Source organism: Thunnus maccoyii, chromosome 21, assembly GCF_910596095.1.
Source record: "Thunnus maccoyii chromosome 21, fThuMac1.1, whole genome shotgun sequence".
Classification (NCBI taxonomy): domain Eukaryota; kingdom Metazoa; phylum Chordata; class Actinopteri; order Scombriformes; family Scombridae; genus Thunnus; species Thunnus maccoyii.
In genome coordinates this window covers 25,222,040-25,243,955 of record NC_056553.1, presented here as the reverse complement: position 1 = coordinate 25,243,955, position 21,916 = coordinate 25,222,040, and the positions used below count along the sequence as shown (strand labels likewise).

The 21,916-nt window shown below is 41.4% G+C and overlaps 1 protein-coding gene across 3 annotated transcripts; it reads right to left on the bottom strand.

The window, feature by feature from the left end:
• Positions 1 to 1,858: 1,858 nt before the first annotated feature.
• LOC121887979 (polypyrimidine tract-binding protein 2-like) lies at positions 1,859 to 21,244 on the bottom strand. 3 transcript variants are annotated; one of them, XM_042399179.1, is made up of 14 exons: positions 21,094 to 21,244; positions 19,420 to 19,447; positions 17,502 to 17,562; positions 11,532 to 11,704; positions 10,385 to 10,525; positions 10,077 to 10,232; positions 9,608 to 9,718; positions 9,296 to 9,506; positions 8,837 to 8,952; positions 6,036 to 6,069; positions 5,371 to 5,463; positions 4,189 to 4,405; positions 2,869 to 2,946; positions 1,859 to 2,745 (listed from the first exon to the last, which is right to left on the bottom strand). In XM_042399179.1, exons 1-14 carry the CDS (start codon positions 21,099 to 21,101, stop codon positions 2,616 to 2,618), a joined length of 1,557 nt encoding a protein of 518 aa, XP_042255113.1. In that variant the 5' UTR covers positions 21,102 to 21,244; the 3' UTR covers positions 1,859 to 2,615. The 3 variants fall into 3 exon arrangements, with proteins under 3 accessions (XP_042255113.1, XP_042255114.1, XP_042255115.1); XM_042399180.1 differs by having other exon boundaries at positions 9,308 to 9,506; XM_042399181.1 differs by having other exon boundaries at positions 17,544 to 17,562.
• Positions 21,245 to 21,916: the final 672 nt, after the last annotated feature.

Below are 21,916 nucleotides of genomic sequence, written 5' to 3'. Positions count from 1 at the left end.
TTCTCAGTGGGTGTTGGGCTCCACCAGGGTTGTCCCTTCTCAAGAATTCTGTTTGCGATTTTTATGGACAGAATCTCAAGGCACAACTATGGGGAGGAGAGTGTCCGGTTTGGGGACCTCAGGATTGACTGCAGCATCAGTAATAATGTGGGCACTGTACCGGACCATTGTGGTGAAGAAAGAGGTGAGCCAGAAAGCAAGGCTCTCAATTTACCTGTTGGTCTACATCCCAACCCTCACCTATGGTCACAAGCTTTGGGTAGCAACTGAAAGAATGAAATTGCAGCAGATACAAGCAGCCAAAATGAGTTTCCTCCAGAGGGTGTCTGGGCTCAGCCTGAGAAATAGGGTGAGGAGCTTGCACATCTGGGGGGAGCTCGGAGTAAAGCCGTTGCTCATTTGCATTGAAAGGAGCCAGCTGAGGTGATGTAGGCACCTGATTGGGACGCCTCCTTCTGGAGGTGTTCCAGGCATGTCCAACTGGTAGGAGACCATGGGGCAGACCCAGAACACGCTGGAGGGACTACACCTCTCTTCTGGCCTGAGAACACCTTGGGATCCCCAAGAGGGAGCTGAAGGGCATTGCTGGGGTGAAAGATGTCTGGGTTTCCTTACTCAGTCCGATGCCATCGTGACCCAGTCCCGGATAAATGGCGGAAAATGGATGGATGGATTTACATTCTTAAAAGACCTAAGCTTTGCCCAGAACATCTGTGATTCGGATAAGTATGCCATCATAGCCCTCGGTGGCATTCTGTTAATACAATAAGGCTTTAATTGGCTTAACACATCCTATTATCTATGCTTGTGCCTGTAGCAATTTTATTCAAAAATGCTCCAAAGCTGCCAGTACAGTAAAATGCAGAATGCCTGGAAAAATGACAACTGAGGCCATTTACGTAATTGATAAAGGTGTGAGAGCAAGTAGATAGATCAGACAGATTGTCAGGAGAGCGAAGGCCCTTAGAGACTGATTAGAAAATAGGCAACTACCAGAGGAAAGAAGAGCAAGACATCAGAGGAATAGACTGTGTCAGTTGGCAGGGTGGGAAACACATCAAGAAAATGTACTTCTTGTCCTGTGAATTAGTACCATCAGAGGGCTCAATCTGGCTTATTAGAGCTTGTTTTCAAGTGGCTCCAAAATGGATTTTGGCTTTCTTCCCACCCTGGGACTGAAGATGGTTTCAGAAGTGAGCTGAGCAGACAGAACAGAGAAGAGAGGCAGAGGAGGTGAATGCAGAGCTACAGAAGAGTTTTATTAGGCATGCTACAGAGGTAATGCAGAATACACGAGAGAGACCATGAGAGGGAAAACTCAAAAAGCAGGAAACCAAGTCGCACCTCCCCTTGTTAGAAAATAATTCATCCTTTAATTGTGCCTCTTCAGACCTATACCAAATCCTTACATTTTGAGCTGTATAAAAATCGGACTTGGGAGGAAAAAAAATATACATAACCATTATTTCTGAACAAACACCTCAAGTCAAGAGGTCTTGTATTAAAAAACATGAGGGAATTAACACTTAAAATTCTGGACATTTTTCCCTGAAATGCAAAATTTCAGTGTTTCCAAATGCTTGTTTTTGTTCAAATGAATTAAAGGAACACTAAAGGCACAGAAACTTTGGTCCAACCGAGTAGCCCTCTCGAATAAACTGTCACATGACAATGAAATCACAGTGGACTCATCTTCTAACTGCTTTCACAGCATGCAACACTTTCTGATGTGAGATCCTATCATAACTATACATGCTTAGAAAACCATTGTCACTGACAATTACACCTCACTGCTATGGAAAACGCATGGAAGGCTTCAAAAACACAGATAGAAAGAAAGAAATACTTAGCCACGAGCCACGTTGTGATAGTTTATCTGAAGCATGAATTGTGAACTCAAAACTGGGGGAGAACAATCTTACACTGAACATAGTACTTGTGGAATAATGGAATTCAAGTTCAACTGCGCGTTGCAGGCTGCTGTAAAAACTCTTACATGTTCTTGCCTCAGGAATATCCTTCTCTCCTGCTAAACTAAAAAGGAAAATGTTATGAATCTAAAACTCTGGAACAAAACAAAAAAAGCAATGCCTGGTTGGTGGCAGACCTTCAAAAACTGTAATAACATCTAGAAGATGACAAAACATAAAAATATCCAATACCAATGTGCCTCAAAAGCATAGGAGGGTATTAATGAACATGTCCAGCTGTAGAAACAGTTGATATTGTCAAGTAAGGCACATAAGTACTGTATCTTTTCAACTAAATCAAGAGTTAAACACTGATCTACATCAAACTATCATACAGGGGGACAATCAATCATGTCAATATTTTGCTTGACATAAAAATACAGAGGTACAGTTAAGATCAGCTGGGAGGATCCAGTATCTGCAACGTACTCAATTGTTCTTTTTTTTTTTTTTTAAAAAACAGGATGCAAGTCAAAGGTTTCAGTCTCTCTCAAGGAATGACAGGATCAACAAAACCCCAACAACAAAACTGATTCAATCAATGTGGTCCCCCCCCCAGTGTCCAGACACAGTCTGAAAGGTTGCTGACAGCCAGCTCCCACGCAGTAAACTATGGTGCTGTCAGGAGTTTTGTGGGTCACATTCTTAAATGGTGGACTTGGAGAAGGAGACTCTCAGGTGCTGGTTGCCTCCCATGTTGTAGTTGTGAAGGTCAATCAAAGCCTGGATAGCTTCCTCCACGGTTGACATCTGGATCAAAGCCATTTTACGATCCCTGGAAAATATGAAACAGTGGTGTCACAGGAAACACTGGAGTGCAAAACTAAAATAGAGCAAGAATCCCAAATGATTATTCAACAGTGACAAACATGTCTCATTGTAGGATAGGTCTACGTACTGGAAAAACTTGAATGCTTTCACAGTGCCTCCAGCATTGGAGAAGAGCAGCCGCAGGTCGTCCTCCGTCACATCTTGTCTATTCACATGAAGAACACATTACACATGAAATTTCAGGCATGTTATGACACACAAACACACCTCGTTGTGTGGCTGTCGTAATTCTTTGGCATAAAGTAGTTCCACTGAAAACTGCTCACAGAGATGCTTGTGGATTATTGTTTCGGAAAAGTTGTTGTTGAACTTTTTACATGTAGTTTTTCGAAGCCGTGAGCATCACAAATGAAATTCTGTCCACTTCCGTTGTAGTGTGGTGGCGAGAGAAATGTCAGATATCACAAAACCTGGATGAATACAACCAAGGCTATCTGTATTAGGGCTGTAAGTAACTATTACTTTGATTATCAATCAGCTGATTCTTTTTTTGTTTGGTCTATAATGTCAAAATAGTTAGTAATAGGGAAATTGGTAACGAAGATGGTGAGGTGGTGAACTGATGCCAGATTGTATAATGATTCCTCTCACACATAAATTCACTTCAAATTACAAGTTAGTTATAGATTCACTTTATCATAAACATTCAGACCAGCAGTGTTATCTGTACTTGCGCTCGTAGTGAGCCATAACTATTCCATAAGCACCTTTCAATTTGAAAAGATATAAACCAACTCAAATCTTAAATCAAAGTCTGCTCAACATTTCATCAGCGCTCTCACCTGGAGCGCAGAGAAGAGGGTCAGCTGAGGAGAAGCACAGCAGCTGCTGCAATGAATGATGTCAGGATGTGGCAGGTGGAAGGATTCAGGAAAGTCTGGCTGGCCCTTCCTCCATATGAACCCTGAATATACTGATTCCTTTCCAACTCAACCACGTTAACTAACTGATCAACTTATCATCATCGGTTGTAGAAATAAAACAGTAAAAGTCTGTTCATGATTGTTGCGGTCATTCCTGTGCAGCTGCCCAATAACAAGCGAGCGATACACTGACTCTCAGCACCAATTGGTCAGGCGTCTCAAGACAGAGACTGATTGGTCCAGTGAAAGAAACACATGAATATCAATATTCATGAATACTTTTGCATTGACTATTTATGGTTGAATGTGGGCGTGTAGACGGCTGGATATGAGGTTGAACTACGTGAGCACATTTCCAGGTGGACTGTGATTTATAAAGGGAAAAATATGTGCATTTGTGCATGCGCGCGGTTTTGTAAATCTGATTATTTTTTTGGCGCACACCATTTCCGGCTTTTGTGCAAACATACATTATTATTATAGATCTTATGCACTGTTTTATAAATGAGACCCCTTGTACTTACGGGATGTTGGAGAGGTGGAGTGTGGCAGATGGTGGGAAGATGTTCTGGAAGTTTTTGGATCCAGGTTTCTTGAAGCGGTGGAGTGGGGAGTTGGCGTAGTCTTTGGTCAGGCCCTGGTCGTCCAGGCCGTCACGAGGCAGCGCCACCGTCTGGTGCTTGGACAGGGTCACCCGGATGATCTTCCCGTACATTTTCTGGCCGTTCAAGTGGCTCATTGCTTTGGTCGAGGCAAAAGGAAAGTAAACCAGCGAAGGTCAGTGGTGAGGAGGCTGCATTCTGCCACGTGCTATTCACTTGCTGCTTTAACTGAACCCAATACCACAACAATTGCGACACTACAGAGTTGAAACTGGATCCATATCCAATTAGCAACAGATGAATATAGTGTTTTAGTAAACTTTCTGGGGGAAAAAAACAATTGAGAAACTGCTTATGGATAAAATAACCAGATGGGAACAGAATGCTTTTGTCACATCCAGTGAAATAAATACAAATAATTAAGAAACTTCTTCACATTGATGCAAAAATCACACTAAAATCCAACAAATCCCACAATGACCTAATACATTAGGCTTGTTTCAGACAGTCAGTTCATTATGGATCTAGTTTCATGTCGGCAGAATACTCAGATTCTCAGTTTTAGCCTCGCTGACCCTCACTTCTGTTGGCTTCAAATGACAAACATCACTGATCAAAGATTAGATCAGCTGTAGCCAGTTAACATTGATTCTGTGACAGCTGAAGGGAAACATTTGGCAGTTGTTTGGTTAATAGGCTCTCTGTAGTTTGTGTCTCAACTTGATAAAAGATAGTTTGTGACTTTAAAAAGAACACCACGCTGTGTAACGTCACTCCACGATAGCGAGTGGAAGAGTCGTCTGAACTAAAATTATCCGCCTGCATCACAACAGTTTCAGCGATCGGTTGAACGTTCATACATATGATACATCCCCCGATACATTCATGAGGGGTTGTGAACATGAATCAGGGAACCGGTCAAAACTGGTTCTGTTCTCTGAGTCAACAACAGCTGATCACAGACAGAAATTAAATCTTCCTGTTTTTGTCTGTTGCTTTTATAACGTTGAAAATATAACTTAAAGATACGATAAAGAGCCACTAGCATAACAAGATCATTTCAACCTGGATGACTGAATCCGATTGGTTAGGAAATCTGCTCACCTAGCTGGGCCTGGTTCGCGTCTGACATCTGAATGAGAGCGCTGTCCTTCTTATTGTAAAGAATTTTCACCCTCTGGACATCCCCGTAGACTCCTACATTAGAGCCGCAGGCAGGCGGGAGGAGGAGGAGAGGTGAGGTGGAGAGAAAGCAGACAGTTAGAAAAAACAAAAAAAAGTTAGCGCTGGAGACAAGGATATTTCAGACAAGAATCAAAAGAAGAGAGAATAGCAGAGTACACACAAGAAATTTTTACAGAAGACTTTTAGAGTGAGAGGTGTGTAGAAAGGTACAGGTAAAGAGAGAAGAGACACCCTCTAAACAGATAAGTTATCAAGCTGTGGCAGATGGCTAGAAATAAAAACATGCTCAAAATAAATCACTTAACCGTGCATTATCTACTTACTACATAGTGAATTTCAGGGCAAAATGATAAACATTAACCCAAACCAATAAACAGGGGGTCCAAAATGTATTATAATTTACCAAACAAGCTACTGTGCGCAAACAAATATACATAAGCTTGTAATAATAATAATAATAATAACAATAATAATAATAATAATAATGACAAATGTCTCAAAGATAGAATGGAAATAGAACAAAAAGAGAAGGCAGATGAAAGAGAGAGAGAGAGAGGAGAGAGAGAGAGCTAACGATAACATACCGAAGAGGGTAAACAGACTTTGGGGCGTAACCATCTTTAGAGGGAGAGAAGAGCAACAAGCAGCGTGAGACAGGTAGAGAGGTAGAAGAGTCGGAGCGGAGCGGAGGTAGAGATGGACAGATCGATCCAGAACGGAGGTAGGTAGGAGGAATGGTGGTTTTTGTTTTCCCCCCGGAGAGTGATGGAGGTGGTGGGTCATGGAGGAGGGGAGCAGGCGGCGGAAGAAGAGTCATGGAGGGGGGGTTTTTTGGAGGAAGGGAGGGGAGGGGGGCGTGTTAATGTAGGAGGAGGAGGAGGAGGAGGTGGGTGGTGGTGGTGGAGGAGGAAGAAGGGGGTGATTTGAGGAGTTAAAAAAAAAATCATCCCCCCCCACCCCCCCCACCAGCAGTGGAGTGGAGGAAGGAAGGATGAATGGAGAGAGGGGAGAGAGGGGTGGGGGGGGTAGAGAGAGAGAGGAGGGAGATGTATAGGGAGGCAAATGCAAATTGGGAGGGGGGGGAAAATAAAAAGTGAGGAGGGGGGGAGGGACAAAAAATAAAATATAGGTCAGTACACTGGAATAATGCAGGTAGTTTGGTCAGAGATAATGGCTTGGATCAATGTTTTTTTCTTTAGTCAAAATACAGCAATAACTTGTAACTCGCCAAAATGTATTTCACCCTGGACAAGCATGGGGTAAAAGGTACATTCATGTCAAAATTATAATAAAAAAATCAGCAATATAAAAGTCATAACCATGGGATAAAAAACAACATGCAGCAGGTCAGAAATCTGAAGATCTGCAATCTTTCAGCGAGGGAGTATGGTACTACGAGAGTGACAGAAGCTGAGGGGGGAAAATTAGTTAAGAGACCATGCAATTACAATTTAGTTGAGCAGCAAAAAATTTTAGCATGCAAGAGTTGATGTGAAGGCCATCTGAGTGAAAAGGTGGCGTTCACACAAGTCCGAGAGGCTAAAAAGAAAGTTGAAGCACAGTATCTTCTGTTTGAATGGTTTAGATACTGTCAAAGGCTCCGGTATGACACATTCATTCACAGCCAGAGAGAACAGACTGATGAGGAAAGAGACAGACACATTAGGTGAGACAAATTAGATGCTATTTAAGTCACAGTTAGAGAAGGAGAAAAAAAAAAAAAAAAAAAAAAACGCAGAGGAAGAGGGAGAAAAGACAGCGAGTGAGCGTTTTCAGAGAGGCAGGTATTTGTTCCCAGAACCGAGGCACAGGTCAGGAGACCACAGAATGATTTCATATGAGCTTTTTTTTTTTTATATGAGCTGAGGAGAGGTGAGGACAGCTTAGAGAGAAAAAACAGAAGAGAGACAGTTAGCTGAGTTAGATACAGTTTGACAAGAGAAGGGAAGGGAAGAACAGTGGATGAGGAAAAGAGGGGAGGTTTTGGTGTGGTGACAGAGACAGCAAATCCCCCCTTCCCTCAGACGGGGGGACATAATGACTCTTGACCAAAAGGGAAAAAAGAAAAAAAAAAAAAAAAACAACAGCAAGGCTCTGGGCATGTACTGTAAAGGACACTAGAAAATACAGCAAAGAAAAGGTTAGACAAAAAAAATCTTGCTTCATATCAAAAAGAACAATTTATCTCTTCTAACAACGTTTGGGGTTTGAAAGTGGAACACCAATTGTGATTCTTCCTGTGTCCTGAGAGAGTTCAGTGATTAGAGATTAGAACAGACACCATAAATTAAATTGTACACCAACTCACAGCTCCTCTTGGTTTAAAAATGGAAATACTTTTAAAAAAATGAGAGAACCCAGGAGGCTTTTCTAGGGATGTGAACCTGATTTTTACGGATCAGATATCAGCTGTGCTACAAAGAAAAATGTGGTGCTATAAAAATATCTACAGGTCCACAAAACCATCCTCTAATGTTCAGTTAAAGGCGGCACAACTGCATCAAACTCTCTACTTTCTCATTTCTAAAAGTCACTGCCCAAGATCACACAAGTGTCATATGGAACTGCCAAAATAAGTTGTGTAAGTTCAAGATCGTGGGTTAAATATGTACAAAAACCTCAATGTGTCCTGAATGGCTGGTGAAAGGCAATGAAAATGGAAATGGCAGTATAAGGAGGACAACCAGGGGGCAAAAAAACAACAACAGAGGGGTTGGGAGGTGGGTAAAGGTGGTGGAGTTTAAGTTTTAGGCCGCATTCAGACCAAATCAGGCGGTGCAGCGCAGGGTTGAGTGGAGGTGTTTGTGCTAAGACATAACCGCTGTGAAACAATCAGAAAATAAGGTTTTATTGATCTGATTCATCAACTTTCTCGCTGCCGGCGCTCCCTCTCTTCATTCACTCTAGCTCGCTCCACCACGGCTGCTCTCTCTCTTCCTTTCTTTTTCTCTTGTCATTTTTTAAATGAGTTGGGAAACCGACAGCAAAGTCTAACTTTACTTTTAACGTTATCAAACGAAGAGGAATGTCCTCCCTTCCTCCTGATAGCATCTTTGTACTCCCTCATGGCAGAGTTTAGCTCTGATCAGTCTCATCTCCGCCTGTGATTGGCCATTGCAGCGTGATGTCGGGTTGCGTTTCTCCGAAAGCTGACTCTGGATCAACTTTCTCGCCACAGGCTGGTGCAGCGCCGCTGTGGCCAAAATGCCCACAGGCTAAACACACTAGCCCTATTCAAAAGAATGGGAGGACTGGCGTTTTTGCCACACTGCCTGAATTGGTCTAAATATGGCCTTAGATGGTCCATCTGACTGGTGTGTGTGTGTGTGTGTGTGTGTGTGTGTGTGTGTGTGTGTGTGTGTGTGTGTGTATGAATGTTACTGACCTCCTCGTTGAGGTTGCTGACCAACAGCACCCCGCTGGATCCTGCCTGTCCAGCTAGGGCCACCCTCCCTGCAGCAGCAGCGGCCGCCGCTGCCGCGCTCAGAGGGTTCAGGGCTCCTGTCAGGAAGTAGACAAGACAATCATGGAGTGGGGTGCAGCACTTCAACTAAACCACAGCATTACAACTCTAAGCAAAGAGACTACTTTATAGCCACCTCAAATGACTCATTCATATAAAAGCTACCATTAAATATCTACTAATTCTATTCAAACTGTTTTAGCCGAGTCACAGTTCTTTTACATGAACACAATCCTGTCTCACAATAAAATCACACCATGTGAGATCTAATCACATGGTCTCATCATTAAAACTAGCTAGACATGACCACGGCTTAAAAGCATTTGCTAGACTGGATCAGAGACCAAAGATAAAAGAAGGAATAATAAAAGCGTCATGTACCTGGGATCTTACCGAGGAGGGAGTTGGAGTCTTTGCTGAAGGCTGCGGCCACCGTGGGGTCGAGGCTGGGCTGGCCATCGCCAGCCGGCAGCTCAGGTCGCGTGTAGTCACGACTCTTATCGTTGTTGTACTTGACATTTAGGTTGACCAGCTTGGAGAAGTCGATACGCAGTGTGCAACATGAGTTGTAGATGTTCTGACCGTCCAGTGCCTGGCGTGGGAAGAGCTCAACAATTACTACATTAAGCTAGACTGAATGAATGATTAGTGATAAACATGTACAGCCTGAGTTAAGAGAGGATGATTTCTTACCAGTTTGGCCTGCTGTGCATTGACAGGATCGCTGAACTGCAGAAGGGCCTGAAACTGATTGTTCTTGGTAAATGTGATTATCTTCATGACTGTGCCAAACTTGGAGAAAATCTGGAAACAAACCAAGGAAACATTAACATTCAAATACTAAACAACATATATCCTCAAACTTGCCAGCTGAACCATTTGTTACTGCGTGGGATCACGACAACTGCTAAATCTTTTATTTGCAGGAGTGTGAATAGAATCCGCATCAGGCACTTTAGCTTACAATTCAATGCAAAAACATTACTGGTCAAGCTGTCATGATTATCACTAAAGATCACAAAAGCAAGAGCAACACTGCAGTCAATTCAAACTATATGTATGAAATGTCCCTCTTATATTAAATGACTTTTGCAGCTGTATATGACAATCAGCGGGTTCAAAGTAGAAGTGGTCACATGTGTACTGTGTGCGTGCTTTATACCTGTTGCAGTACATCCAGCGTTACGGGGTAGAACATGTTGTCGATGATGATCCGCAGCACAGGACTGGAGGCTGCAGCCAGAGCCTCCTGTACGTCTGAGCTGGGTGACCCGCCAGACTGGACTGCTGACACTGCCTGTAGTACTGCCTGGGTCCGCTACAGCCAAACACAAGCTGTCAGTCACCATCATTAACAATGAAGCACACGAGAGGACGAGCCATTATTTTATTCACTAGCAAATGAGAAGAAATGTAAAAAAAAAAAAGAGTTAAGAGTTCCCTGAACACAGTTAGCCTGTCTCTACTAACCTGATTGCCAGCATCAGTTTTGAGTTCTTTGTGATTGGAGTACTGAATGAAGACGGGAACGTTGCGGATGTGAGGAGTTACTGTGGTATAGTAGTTAACCATAGTGATGGCTGCCTCCTCCGTCCCCATCTCCAAGAATGCCTGGAAGAAGAGAAGAGTGAACTCAAAGCTCTGATGAACTCACCACCGTTGTTACCATTCACTAAGTCATCCTCTGATAATTCCTACCAAGTTTTTACTAGATTTGGACTAGGGCTGAAAATGAGTAAATATCTAATAGTGATTATTTTGACTGATACTGCAATTGGGGAATGATCGTTTTTACATCATTATTCTCATTGAAAAACATTAAAATGATTATGGTGTGATTTTTGTAGGGCAGAACATCTCTGCGGCATGACAATATTTAATTTAAAATGGTGTTTTTGACACATTTCACTTTTAAAAATACTGTGCCCCCTTTGATTTGAAAATTGCAGTAGACCGTGTTACAATAGCGATAAAACTTCAATTAATTGGTCAGCCCTAATTTGGACAAACCTTCCACCAACTGTCACAGAAATCTCGAGTAAATTGAGTAACAGAAAAATAAACAGTTATTCTAATAAATAAACAAGCCCAACAACACCGCCTCCTTGTCAGAGGTCACTGCTGCAGAGTGAGATGTAATGCACCGCTGAAGCCACTGTGGTGGCAACAGCAGCGTTATCAGAGCGACACAGAGGAAGTTGTCTGAACGTTGAAATGAGGCAGCTGCCGATCGATCGAGACTAGCCGATGCACCGACGCCGGTGCTGTGAGGAGAACAAAGCAGCTGTACTTGACAGGAATCTAAGGGACAAATGTCAAGCACTTCTTACGGCCCTCCTCTGCAGGCAGACAACAGGCTTTTGGCCGGCTTTTGTATGGAGTTGTGGGCATGTTTCAGATGCTGTTCAAGACAGCAAGGCTGAATTTTATCCAAAATATCCATGCGGTGGTTCTCCACATGTCAAGACAGGAAAATAAAACTCAATCTGACCTCTATAATCCAGAAAGACAGCATTATTCTCAGCACCCACCCCAACCCACACTCAAACTGACACCAAACTATTGTTCGGTGAAGAATTCTACAAACACACTTTGTCCATCAGTCTCTCCCACTCACCTGGTTCTTTCCCTTCAGTGTGAGGATATTGGTGACTTTGCCAAAAGGCAAACCGAGGGCGATGACTTCTGTCTCTGAGGCCTCGTTGGGTAGTTTCCTGATGTGGAGCACACGAGAAGGTGGGGCCTCCTCCACCTTCAGCTTTTTACTGTCACTGCCATTAGAAGCCCCATCTAAAATTTAGCATAAGCACTGATTAAATGGGCTAACCAAAACAATGACATCATCCCAATTTAAAAAAGGGTAAGGCTGGAGATATTCTACGTTTTTGTTAGTGTCAAGTAATCCCATGAACGTGTCCATCTCCCAATACTTTCTGACTTCCCTACCCTGTCTGTGGCACTCAGCCCCGAGCCCATTGCTTCCTACTGAACTGATGTGTTCTTAATAACTTTTGGACAACAATGGAGCTCTGTGGCACAGAGGAATAAGATACATCAGGTTTTTATACATGGTTTGAACATGGGATTTGTTGACAAAAAGAAAAACATGTCACCAGACTTCTCCTTTACCCAAAAACTCACCCACCCAAACTTTTCTCCCTTGCTATGGTTAGATGTTCTAACTTGCTATGTGCTGTGTTGTTATTGGCTGCTGAAACAGTATCAGGGACTGTATATCTGCATGTTCAATGTTGTATAAGATATTCAGGTTTTGGGAGACTGTCCTTTAGAATGGATATAGGGGGTGACCTCAACTGGCTGAGAGGCACGTCTTTTAACCTCTGTAAGCAGCACTGAAGAGTGTTTATCTCCATTGCTAACAACGTTTACCCTATTGATAGAATTCTTTCTATATAGGGGTGTAACGGTGCGTCTATTTGTCCCAAACCATAACAGTACAGACGTTACGGTTTGGTGCGCACAGTGGTACGAAGAATATGCTCTGTGACCCAAACAATTACTGTCAAAATAGTTTAATAATCCACTTAGTCCGACATGCAGAACAATAACTCTAGAACACGAGTTCTACACGGAACGTTTTGGCAGTGCACCAGATAGCTATAGCATGCTCATGGGTGTGTGCTCGCCAGCTTAGCCAAGGTAGGCTGGTTGCCCAGGTTACCCTGTAGAGTCGCTGCCGTCAGAATGACAAACAAAAGACCCATAAAACTGACCAAGTGCAACGCTAATATTAAAATATGCTCCGTTATCTCTGTAGTGAGACAATATCGCGTCTCTCCATCCCCCTCGGCTTTTCACTCTGCCTTTGAGTGAAGCCATTCAGAACAACTATCTGATAAAAACCAGTTCTGAGAGACAAAAATGTAGTTAAAAAGTATGAGATTGAGATCTCTTTTCCGAGGGAGACCTGGCCAAGACAGCACACCAGTTACAGTTTAAGTAGAAATAAATCAACAGATAGGGAAGACAAACATCAAATACACAAGGAAGAGACTAAATCCAGCTTAAATAAGGCAGTTGCAATTCTCAGTTACATGGACTTTTACATGGCTTTTAATTTTTCCATGCATTACATATTACATATGACATCATTAGATTATTAATAGTGAAGCATCAGTGTTAGAGCAGTATGTTACTGTTGTAGCTGCTGGAGGTGGAGCTAGTTTACACTACTTTATATGCTACAGTTAGACCATAAATCAGCACATAACGACTGTCAGCAGGTGTCTTGACTCCTTGCAACAAACACAAAGTTTTTCTTTTCCACTGCAGCAACTAAACTGTTTCAGTAAAAGTTTTGGCCAATGAGCCATTGTTGGATGTTTACGTTTTTCAAAATAAAAAGACCAAAATGTTATTTTCTACCCTTCTTTTTTTCTGCTGTACCGAAATCATACCGAACCGTGGATTTTGTGCATCCCCATTTCTATACAATGTAGATGAATAGTTTAACAACTCACAAAACATTTTTTGATTACCCTAAGCTTTAGATGTTTGTTCCAATTTTTTTTGTTTGTTTGTTTACATGTTGTGGAAACATAAACCAAACACAAAACACTAAAGGATTTAGGTCAGAAATCTTTGTTGCTGCTGGTGGAACAAAGCGTGAATATACATAGAAACAGGATTCATGACCTGGATCAAGAATTCAAGGATTTCAAAGAATGTTCTGCTCGCCTGAACACCTTTGTAAAATATATTCATTTTAGCTTATGTTTTATTCTGTAAAAAAGTGTGCATGGTTAGGTAATGTTACATAACCTCACATCTTGCTTATGTTCACTTCAGCCTTCAGCATTACACTGCCGATGGCTAAAAGGAAGCCAAGAGTCCCAAATTCTGGCTGACTCTGTGGTATAAGCACCATTTTAACTTGCTTGGATTTTTTTTCCCCCCAATGTAAATGCATGATGGCAACACAACCGATAAACAGGACAGATGGACAATCTAACCTAAAAACTGGTTCACTGTAGCATGTTCCATTCATTATCTAGCCGGGGTTTTCCCTGGATTTTTTGGAGACAATGGTGGCAAAGGCTGGAGAACGTGCGTGGTGCAGTACAGTTTGTCCACATCAAAATCAAATCACAATTTGACAGACAAAAGTGTCCAAAGGAATTTAAATTCTATACAAGACAGAACAAAAAGATGAAAAATGAAGGTTGTGACAAAAGATGGTGTTTATTTTGTAGCCCTGAGATGATGTGCTTATCTTCCGATTTGTAATTGGTATGCCTGTTTAAAATGTGGATTAAAAACGCTGCTGTCTGTTGATGCTTTGATCCTTCGACTAGAGCTCAAACTATTTTTTGACGCAACAGCTGACTTGCCACCTTACTCAAATTTTGTTGGAGAATAAGGCCAAACAGTTCCAGTTCACTGTCAAAAAAGAAAACAGTGAGCCAGTAAACAACTAGTATTGTAGACTTTTATTAAAGATGACCTATTTTGCTCATTTCCAGCTCTAAATTTTAATTTTTGGACTCCACTAGAGTAGCTTTGCGTGATTCACAGTTTAAAAAAACGTATTATTTATCTTATACTGGCCCCTTATGCAGCCCCTCGGTATAGCTCTTGTCTCTCTACAGTCAATTTTAGGTCCTGTCCCTTTAAGGCCCCCCTCCCGATGAGCCCCCAGCTCTGTTCTGATTGGCCAGCTTTATGTATTAGAGTTATATAAAGTTACCGCTGATGCAAACTCAACATTTCCTACTTTACTGCTTCAAATTAGAAGCTTTTAAATTACTAAATAACGGGAGACTTATATTGTGAAGAATTTACAGGAAGTGAAACATGTTCCTCACTGAACTGGTGGAGCTTGGTTAGCGGCACTAAAAACAGGTCGAAACAACATATTAGAGTTGAGATTATTTTATTTTATTTTATTTATTATTTTGTCATTATTACAGTCAGGTAGGTGTGTAAATAAAACTAAATTTAATGTAGACTGATCTGTTTATTTTAATACATTAATATTTATGTAAATGTGGTGATATCTGTACATATAGAGCTGCAGAGGCAGCGCTGTTGTTCTGTCCAGTAAAAACAAACTCATGTGGCAGCTACAATCGTTAGATTTCATCTGTGAGACCAACTAGGGCTGCTCTGTTATGGCAAAAATCAGCACCACAATTATTTTGGTCAATATTGAGATCATGATTATTTAACACGATTACTCACAGAAATGTTTCCATTTTATGAAAAGTATCAACCCACACAGACTCCCAGACATGTGCCAGTGACGCGCATCTTGCGATGACCCCCGTGTTTTTTTTTTCAGCTCCCGGTCTATTTCTGTCGCATTTAGTGAAGCGTAATCTGCACAGACACCTGTTTAAATCACACAAATATCATGCTGTATATGTGTTCTGAACTTATTAGCAGTATCTACGTTGATTGATCAAGGCTGTCTGTGAGCTGTCTGTTTCACTACAGGCAGATATCCCTTACTCACTATGGTGGGCAGGGAAATAAAATCAATGAATCAATCAATGGAGCCGACATGAAAACTATTTTGGTTGAGTAAATTTCTGCTGTCCATCAGTCTGGTGAAGGCAGTTAGTCCAGCCCGGTGTCCTCTCAGCTCCCCAGGAGCTGCTGCTGACAGACGGCTGCTTCTGTGGACAGAGACACTGAACGCAGGTCGGCGTTGGTTTGGATTCAACAGATAGAGAGTACTTATGCGCCGCTCACGTCTTGCTTACTATGTGGATTCCCAGTGAGAGTGAGTTTGGGCTTTTAGACGGGTGAAAGCACAGCGCTGTAGAGGAAAGGGGTGCGCTGGATTTATAACACAAGACAAATCGAGAGCATCACTGCGAAAACAGAATGCAGCACAATAATCGTTTTATCTCGATTATTTTGTTTTCATAATCGTTGGAAGCCAAAATCATAATTGAAAATAAAATTTGATTAATCGCCCGGCCCTAAGACCAACATTTATCTTCCAGAAGGAATTACATCATGTATCAAAATGCTACTGAGACATTAGAGCCAGCGGTGAATCACCAAAGAGCTGCACAGATCAGTTCATCGGGTCATATTCTCCCCAGGATGACGACGGACATTGACCAGCTGATCATCTCAGGGTTGGGGCTGCTAGCAGCTGAGATGACCAGCACCCGGCCAGCGACTCCTCACATCTCCAAAAACATTGGAGCAGATTTCCAAACATGAGTTTTGGCATGTGGTCAGGATAAATTGACTTTCTTGCCTGAAAAAAGTGACATATTAACAGCTTTTAGTCTGGCTCAAAATCTCCAAATCTCAAAATTCAAAAGTCTGAAGAGACGCAAGCTTCTTCATGTCGAACCTCCTTCTTCTCCTATGAGAAAGATGATCAGTTGTATTAAAAAGTGATTGACGACTGGTTCTGTTGAATTTAGGCACCATATTGGTGAAATCTCTCTTTGATTGCCAGAGAATTGTAGGCCTCTGATTGGCCAAATTAAAAAAAAATGATTGACAGTTACCCTGCCCATTCAAAGTAGTTACCCCGCCCTCTCAAAGTCTCTGGTCTGCAGAGACACCCTTCTAAAATAAAAGGCTTTCCATAAGGAGTACTACCTTTTTGCCACATACCACTGCTCCTCTCCAGTCTCTTTCTAGCAGTATTACAGCTACAGCAACTGTGTGTGTGTGTGGTGTTCCCATTCGCTGAGGCAATGTCACATCAATGGAACCCATGGCCACCGTGCACTAAAGACAAGCTACTTAGCCTTGCTTTATACTTTGTAATGCAGTTACATTAAGTTTTGTGTTTTCATGAGGAGAACAGAAAATATAAATTCATCATCTTCACCACACTTCTTTGCCCAGTCTAACTACTCGAAGATGATCAAATCACCTGACTTACTCATGTTATTGGTGGGTTTTTTTCTTACAAGGCTTTTTTTTTTTTTTAAATCTGTATCGCAGCAGAACTGGAAAATCCTGCTTCGGACGAACCGTTCGCCATCAATCTGTGCGAGACTGATTATTCAACATTACTAATAGCCAATATTGTGAAGCTACCAAACAAAGGCAGCCTGAGAATCTTTATCACACTCTATTAGACAGGCCCCTGGGGTGACATTAGCTTTGGTGGGGACCTTGTGTAGGAATGGTAGACTAAGACTTTGATTAACGAGACAATCTCCCAAAACCCTTGTGTGTTCCTTCACATTGTTCTTATTTTGTTGGCGGTTAACTCCACTTGCATGTTCCGTCTTCTCTTTGTGGCAGTCTGAACGGTTCTTTCAGTCATCCTTAATTCTGCAATTTTCTTTGCGATGCCGCTGATATCATCTAACAGTGAGGAGGCATTAAAATGCAGTGGTATCCACCATGTCTGTTCCAGTCACATGCTGTGGTGTGTGGGTGCCCACCTACTGAGGAGCGTGATGTTATTCAGGCATTAAATGGCTCCCCATGAGAGAACAGTTGAACTGACGCAGCCTGTTTCACTTTTCAAAACACCTATTAATCCTTTAATTTCTTTTAATGCCGTCTGTCACTACAGATCAATCGGCTTCATGCAAATTCTGTCAATCCCCTCCCTATTCAGGGGTGGTCGGAACGAACTCACCACTGATACTGCTCATGCCAGAGTTGGGACTGTTGTACATACTCAGCTCATCTGATCCTCTCTATGGAGAAAAAAAAAAAGAAAAGACAAAGACAGACAGTCAGGCACTGTTGTGAAATAATGGGGAAAACTATTTCCATTTTCCAGACAGGCCCTCAAAGACAACAATAAAACAGAGCTCTCTGAAGACAGTTTAAAAGGAACAAAGAAAGGGTTGAGGAGTAGGTGGGAAGGGACATAAAACAGCAGAAGAGTGGTCTGGCTACTCCTTTGCTGGTGTGGGGTTTAATCTTGCTGAATTTAAGATGTCAAGATGTGTCATTTCATCCTGAGCTATACTAGGTCCCAGAAGGCTTGCTGGAGCTGACGGGCGCTCTGTGCTCTTAAACCTGACTGATGGGATGACGAGGAACCTGGCTGGGGACCCATTACACACACAACTTTATAATAGCTTCATACACCCCCTCCTTGTTTCTGTCTGACTGAATTTGAACCAATTGTTCTTCTGTCACTAACATTCTTTATGGTTACGATAAACTAGATGTTGCAGACCCTGCTGCAGCGACATGACACAAATAAATTGAAAGGGTAATAAAGTTGTCTGACTTAGGCCAAAATGTGAGCACACAGTGCACGAGCTAAAAAGAATCCCAGAAATGATTTCTCTCCCAACAGCTGGCAACCCTTTCTCTGTTTTGTCTTTGACATTGAAATATTGATGAAATAAACAGGGTGGCAAAGACCAACCATATCAGAGGAATCAGTATTTTATGACTGTTCTGTTTCTCTTCAAGAGAGGACTTTAACTTTGTTTCGTGCAGACGGAAATGCAGCTGGCATTCATCAAATCAGGTTAGGTAGCCAGAGCCACGATGCACTTACACCAGGAAACCAGTTTGTTTGGTGATCAGCAGGGACACGAGCTCTACACATTTCATTAGAGCCCTTCTAATGCTATGAAAGCTCAAAACAAATATTTCAAAGAAATCTGACTTAAGACGTTTACATGAGGGTACAATGTCGAAAAAAGGATTTAAAATGCAAAGATGGTTTTATGGTAACATTTATTGTGTTACAAAAAGGTTTAACACAGCATATAAACACAGCATTATCTTCAGGCTAAACCAATTCTCCACACTAGATTTCTCTTATTTTGGTCCAGAAGAATTACACTATAAATGCATGATAACTACCAATCAACTAATTAGCATAACCAAAAAGGAAATTAACTTTGGTCGTAGGAAAAAGGGATCTTGCTATGAGACACGTGACGGAGCAAATGTCAAGAAGTGTCACTAAATGTGTTGGAAATTGTTCATTTAAAGCTGAAATTACTTGACAGACACAAAATGAACTGTCCCCCCAAAACTGTCTGGTTCCAGTGTCTGAAAGGTGAATGTTTGTTTTCAATGTCTTATGTGAAGGTATATTAGATATCTTTGGGATTTGAACTTTTGGTTGGACAAAACTACTCAATGTTCAATTTCAGTCACCTTCAGCTCTGGGCAATGTGACTCAATTTTCTACCATTAAAAAAAACAAAAAGATCATTAATTTAAATAGTAGAAGAAGTTCAGACTAAGACCTTTTTGGAAATAATGTCCTCTCAACACTGCTTCCCTTTAATCAAGTCTGAGGTGGAGCTATTTGACCAATCACTGCTGGCCTTTTTGAGGCCTTCACTAAAAGTCCAAGGAATTAAGTTTAACACAGAACAGTCATTTTTGTAATATCCATTTCTTTAATCTCAAGCCGTTTGTTCTACGCAACCACAGTAAGGAATAACAATGAGCATGTTGTTTCATAATGTTGCAAAAAAAAAAAAAAAAAAAAAAAAAAAAACACCTACAGTGTCCAAGGCAGGCTCATGTGATTCCTGCAGTGAAAACTAACTAAAAACCAAAGCAGCAAAACTCACCTTCACTCCAACTGCAACATCACTGATGCTGAAAGACAAACATTGTTTGTTTGGTTAAAATGAAATACAGAAATGAAAACAAGACAGATAAGCAAACATCTGATGGGGAAAACTTTTTGCAGAAAACAGGAACTTGCTACACAATCCTCATGCATCTATTACCAACTCTAAATGGCTGGGGGATAATATTATGTTCCAGTTCATCACATACCCTCAACGAGCACTTTATTAATAACACCTGTGCAACAGAATGCAATCCAATAAAAACAGCTTTGCCATTTTGTCCACCTCATTAACATACAGGGGGGGGGGCAAAATATTAGGAACACTTTTCAATATAATGTGCTCCAGTACACCACCACCACTCACTATGACCTCAATGATAAACACTGAGTAGAATCATCACCTTCCTGATAATGTCAACAAAAACTCAAAATGCATAAGCTTAATTAAAATAGAGGTTTTGTGTCAGACTGCATTAGATTGCACAGGTGTTCCTAATAAAGTGCTGAGTGAGTGTATTTATTACTGTTAAGTAGTGTGACAGCTTTGAAGCCAATTTGTTACAATAAGTCAAAGAACAGCAAAATGTTCAACTAATGACAGTTACTTTAAAACGTCCAGTTACAAGCTTAATAACCAAAGCTGTTCAATTGCATATTGTTCATAGACTGAACACCAAACTGACACATTGCCAGTCATTGATACCAGCGCTTCAACTTCCACTTTAAGTTACTATTTTCTTACATACGTAAGGTTTGTGCATAGCTATATCTGTATGTCCTCCATATCTATTCTTCACCATATCGACATTATCTGGCTTCATGTTACAACTCGTTTCCCATGGGGCTCATTTACAATTCATCACATCCTAAAGTATGGTTGAGGTCATGCCTCATTCAACCCTAATGCATGGTCAATCTGGACTCTATGATGAATAACATGCCCTAATACACTTAATGTCAGATTTTTTACTATATTACATTACGATATATTTTTACTATATTGTGCCTTACTATGTGTATATACTGTGTCTATTCTTATGTCATGTATGTCCCTATGTTGCCCCCCCACCCGGCCCCCCTTTCCTTACATATGTGCCTTCACAATGTGTAATGACACTAAAATTTAACTGAATAAGCATTATAGCCAACAAGTGTACTTTTTAAACGGTAGTTTCAATTCAATGAATGTTGAAATTTTAACCTCACAGCTCCGCTCGTTAATAGAAGTGTTTGTTCACGCTATGCTGCGACGTATTTATTAAAACCAGCACACACCTCATGCTTATCAGAGGATCCAGTACATACACCAGCTAATGCTACCTAGCTACAACACAAAGGATCAACGATACTGTACGTTAGTTAGCACCCAGCTGTAAAATACTAATATGGAGAAGCAGTAGTCGTGTTAACTGCATTTAATGCGTCTCCTTAGGACGACGCCATACGTGCAAAGAATGTTTATCAAAAATAAGTAACACCACAACTGATGTTATTAACAGCGGGCTTTAGCTAAGTTATGCTAGCATGCTAACATTAGGCACTTCCTTAATGGCAGAGAACGCGTGGCTATGGAAACCATACGACACTTGCTTAACTTCTCCATTAAACGACGCATTCGCACACTCAGTGCAATCTCAATGTGTGTCAAATGACATCGATAAAATATTACCCGTCCATTTCTGTAGGGATTTCTCGGTGCCTCCGCTTTCTGTCCTGTTTTCTCCACAGTTTACACCGACGCTGCGCACGCACACACACACGACAGCAAAATGGAGGCAATGTGAAGTGTTTTTTTTTTTTTTTCCAACTGAGACGATGAATGGCGGAAATTGGCGGAAAGTTACGAAGCCTTTTGAGCGCGCTGCCAATTACAGTGACCAGAAAACACACCTGAATTTATTCAGAGACAAATATTTAGTAAAGTCACGTCTGCGTAGTGTTGCTTTTGCTTTCTAATAGAAAACAGGGTAGAACTTCCATGTAAATAAAACTGCAAGCTCAACGCCTACAAATGAAATAAACAGCTAAATGAGATATTTCACAGTACGTTAAAGCAGCATTTCTGTTAGGACTGAGATCTAAGCCAGTGGTTCCCAACTTTGGGGTCAGGACCCTCACAAGGGTTCACTGGGTTGATCTAAGGGGTCACTTCCTTTTTTCTGAACTTCTGTCTCTTGTTATGCCTGAATATGAAAATACTCTGATTCTCAATGATTTTAATGTACATGCTGCCCTGAGTATCCCCTTGCTTCAGAGTTTTTAAGTGTGATAGATTCTTTTAATCTTCTTCAGGCTCCAGCTAAAGCTACACACAATAAGGGCCACATCCTGGACCTGGTTTTATCTTCTGGTTGTTTACTGAATAACGTCCTATGCAGAGAAATTAGGGTTTCTGACCATAACTTATTTGTTTAATACCTCATTTTCCAGTACGATGAGCTGTAATGCACAGCTGACTCGCTCTCTGCTATTTTAAATTCTTTTAATTCCAC

Bases quoted from the DNA above. Each gene is read 5' to 3' on its own strand.
- LOC121887979 (XM_042399179.1), bottom strand. The intron at 17,563-19,419 runs GTGAGTTTTGCT...TTTTCTCCATAG, and splicing joins ATGTTGCAGTTGGAGTGAAG to AGAGGATCAGATGAGCTGAG. The intron at 8,953-9,295 runs GTACATGACGCT...ACTTCCTGACAG, and splicing joins CCTCCTCGGTAAGATCCCAG to GAGCCCTGAACCCTCTGAGC.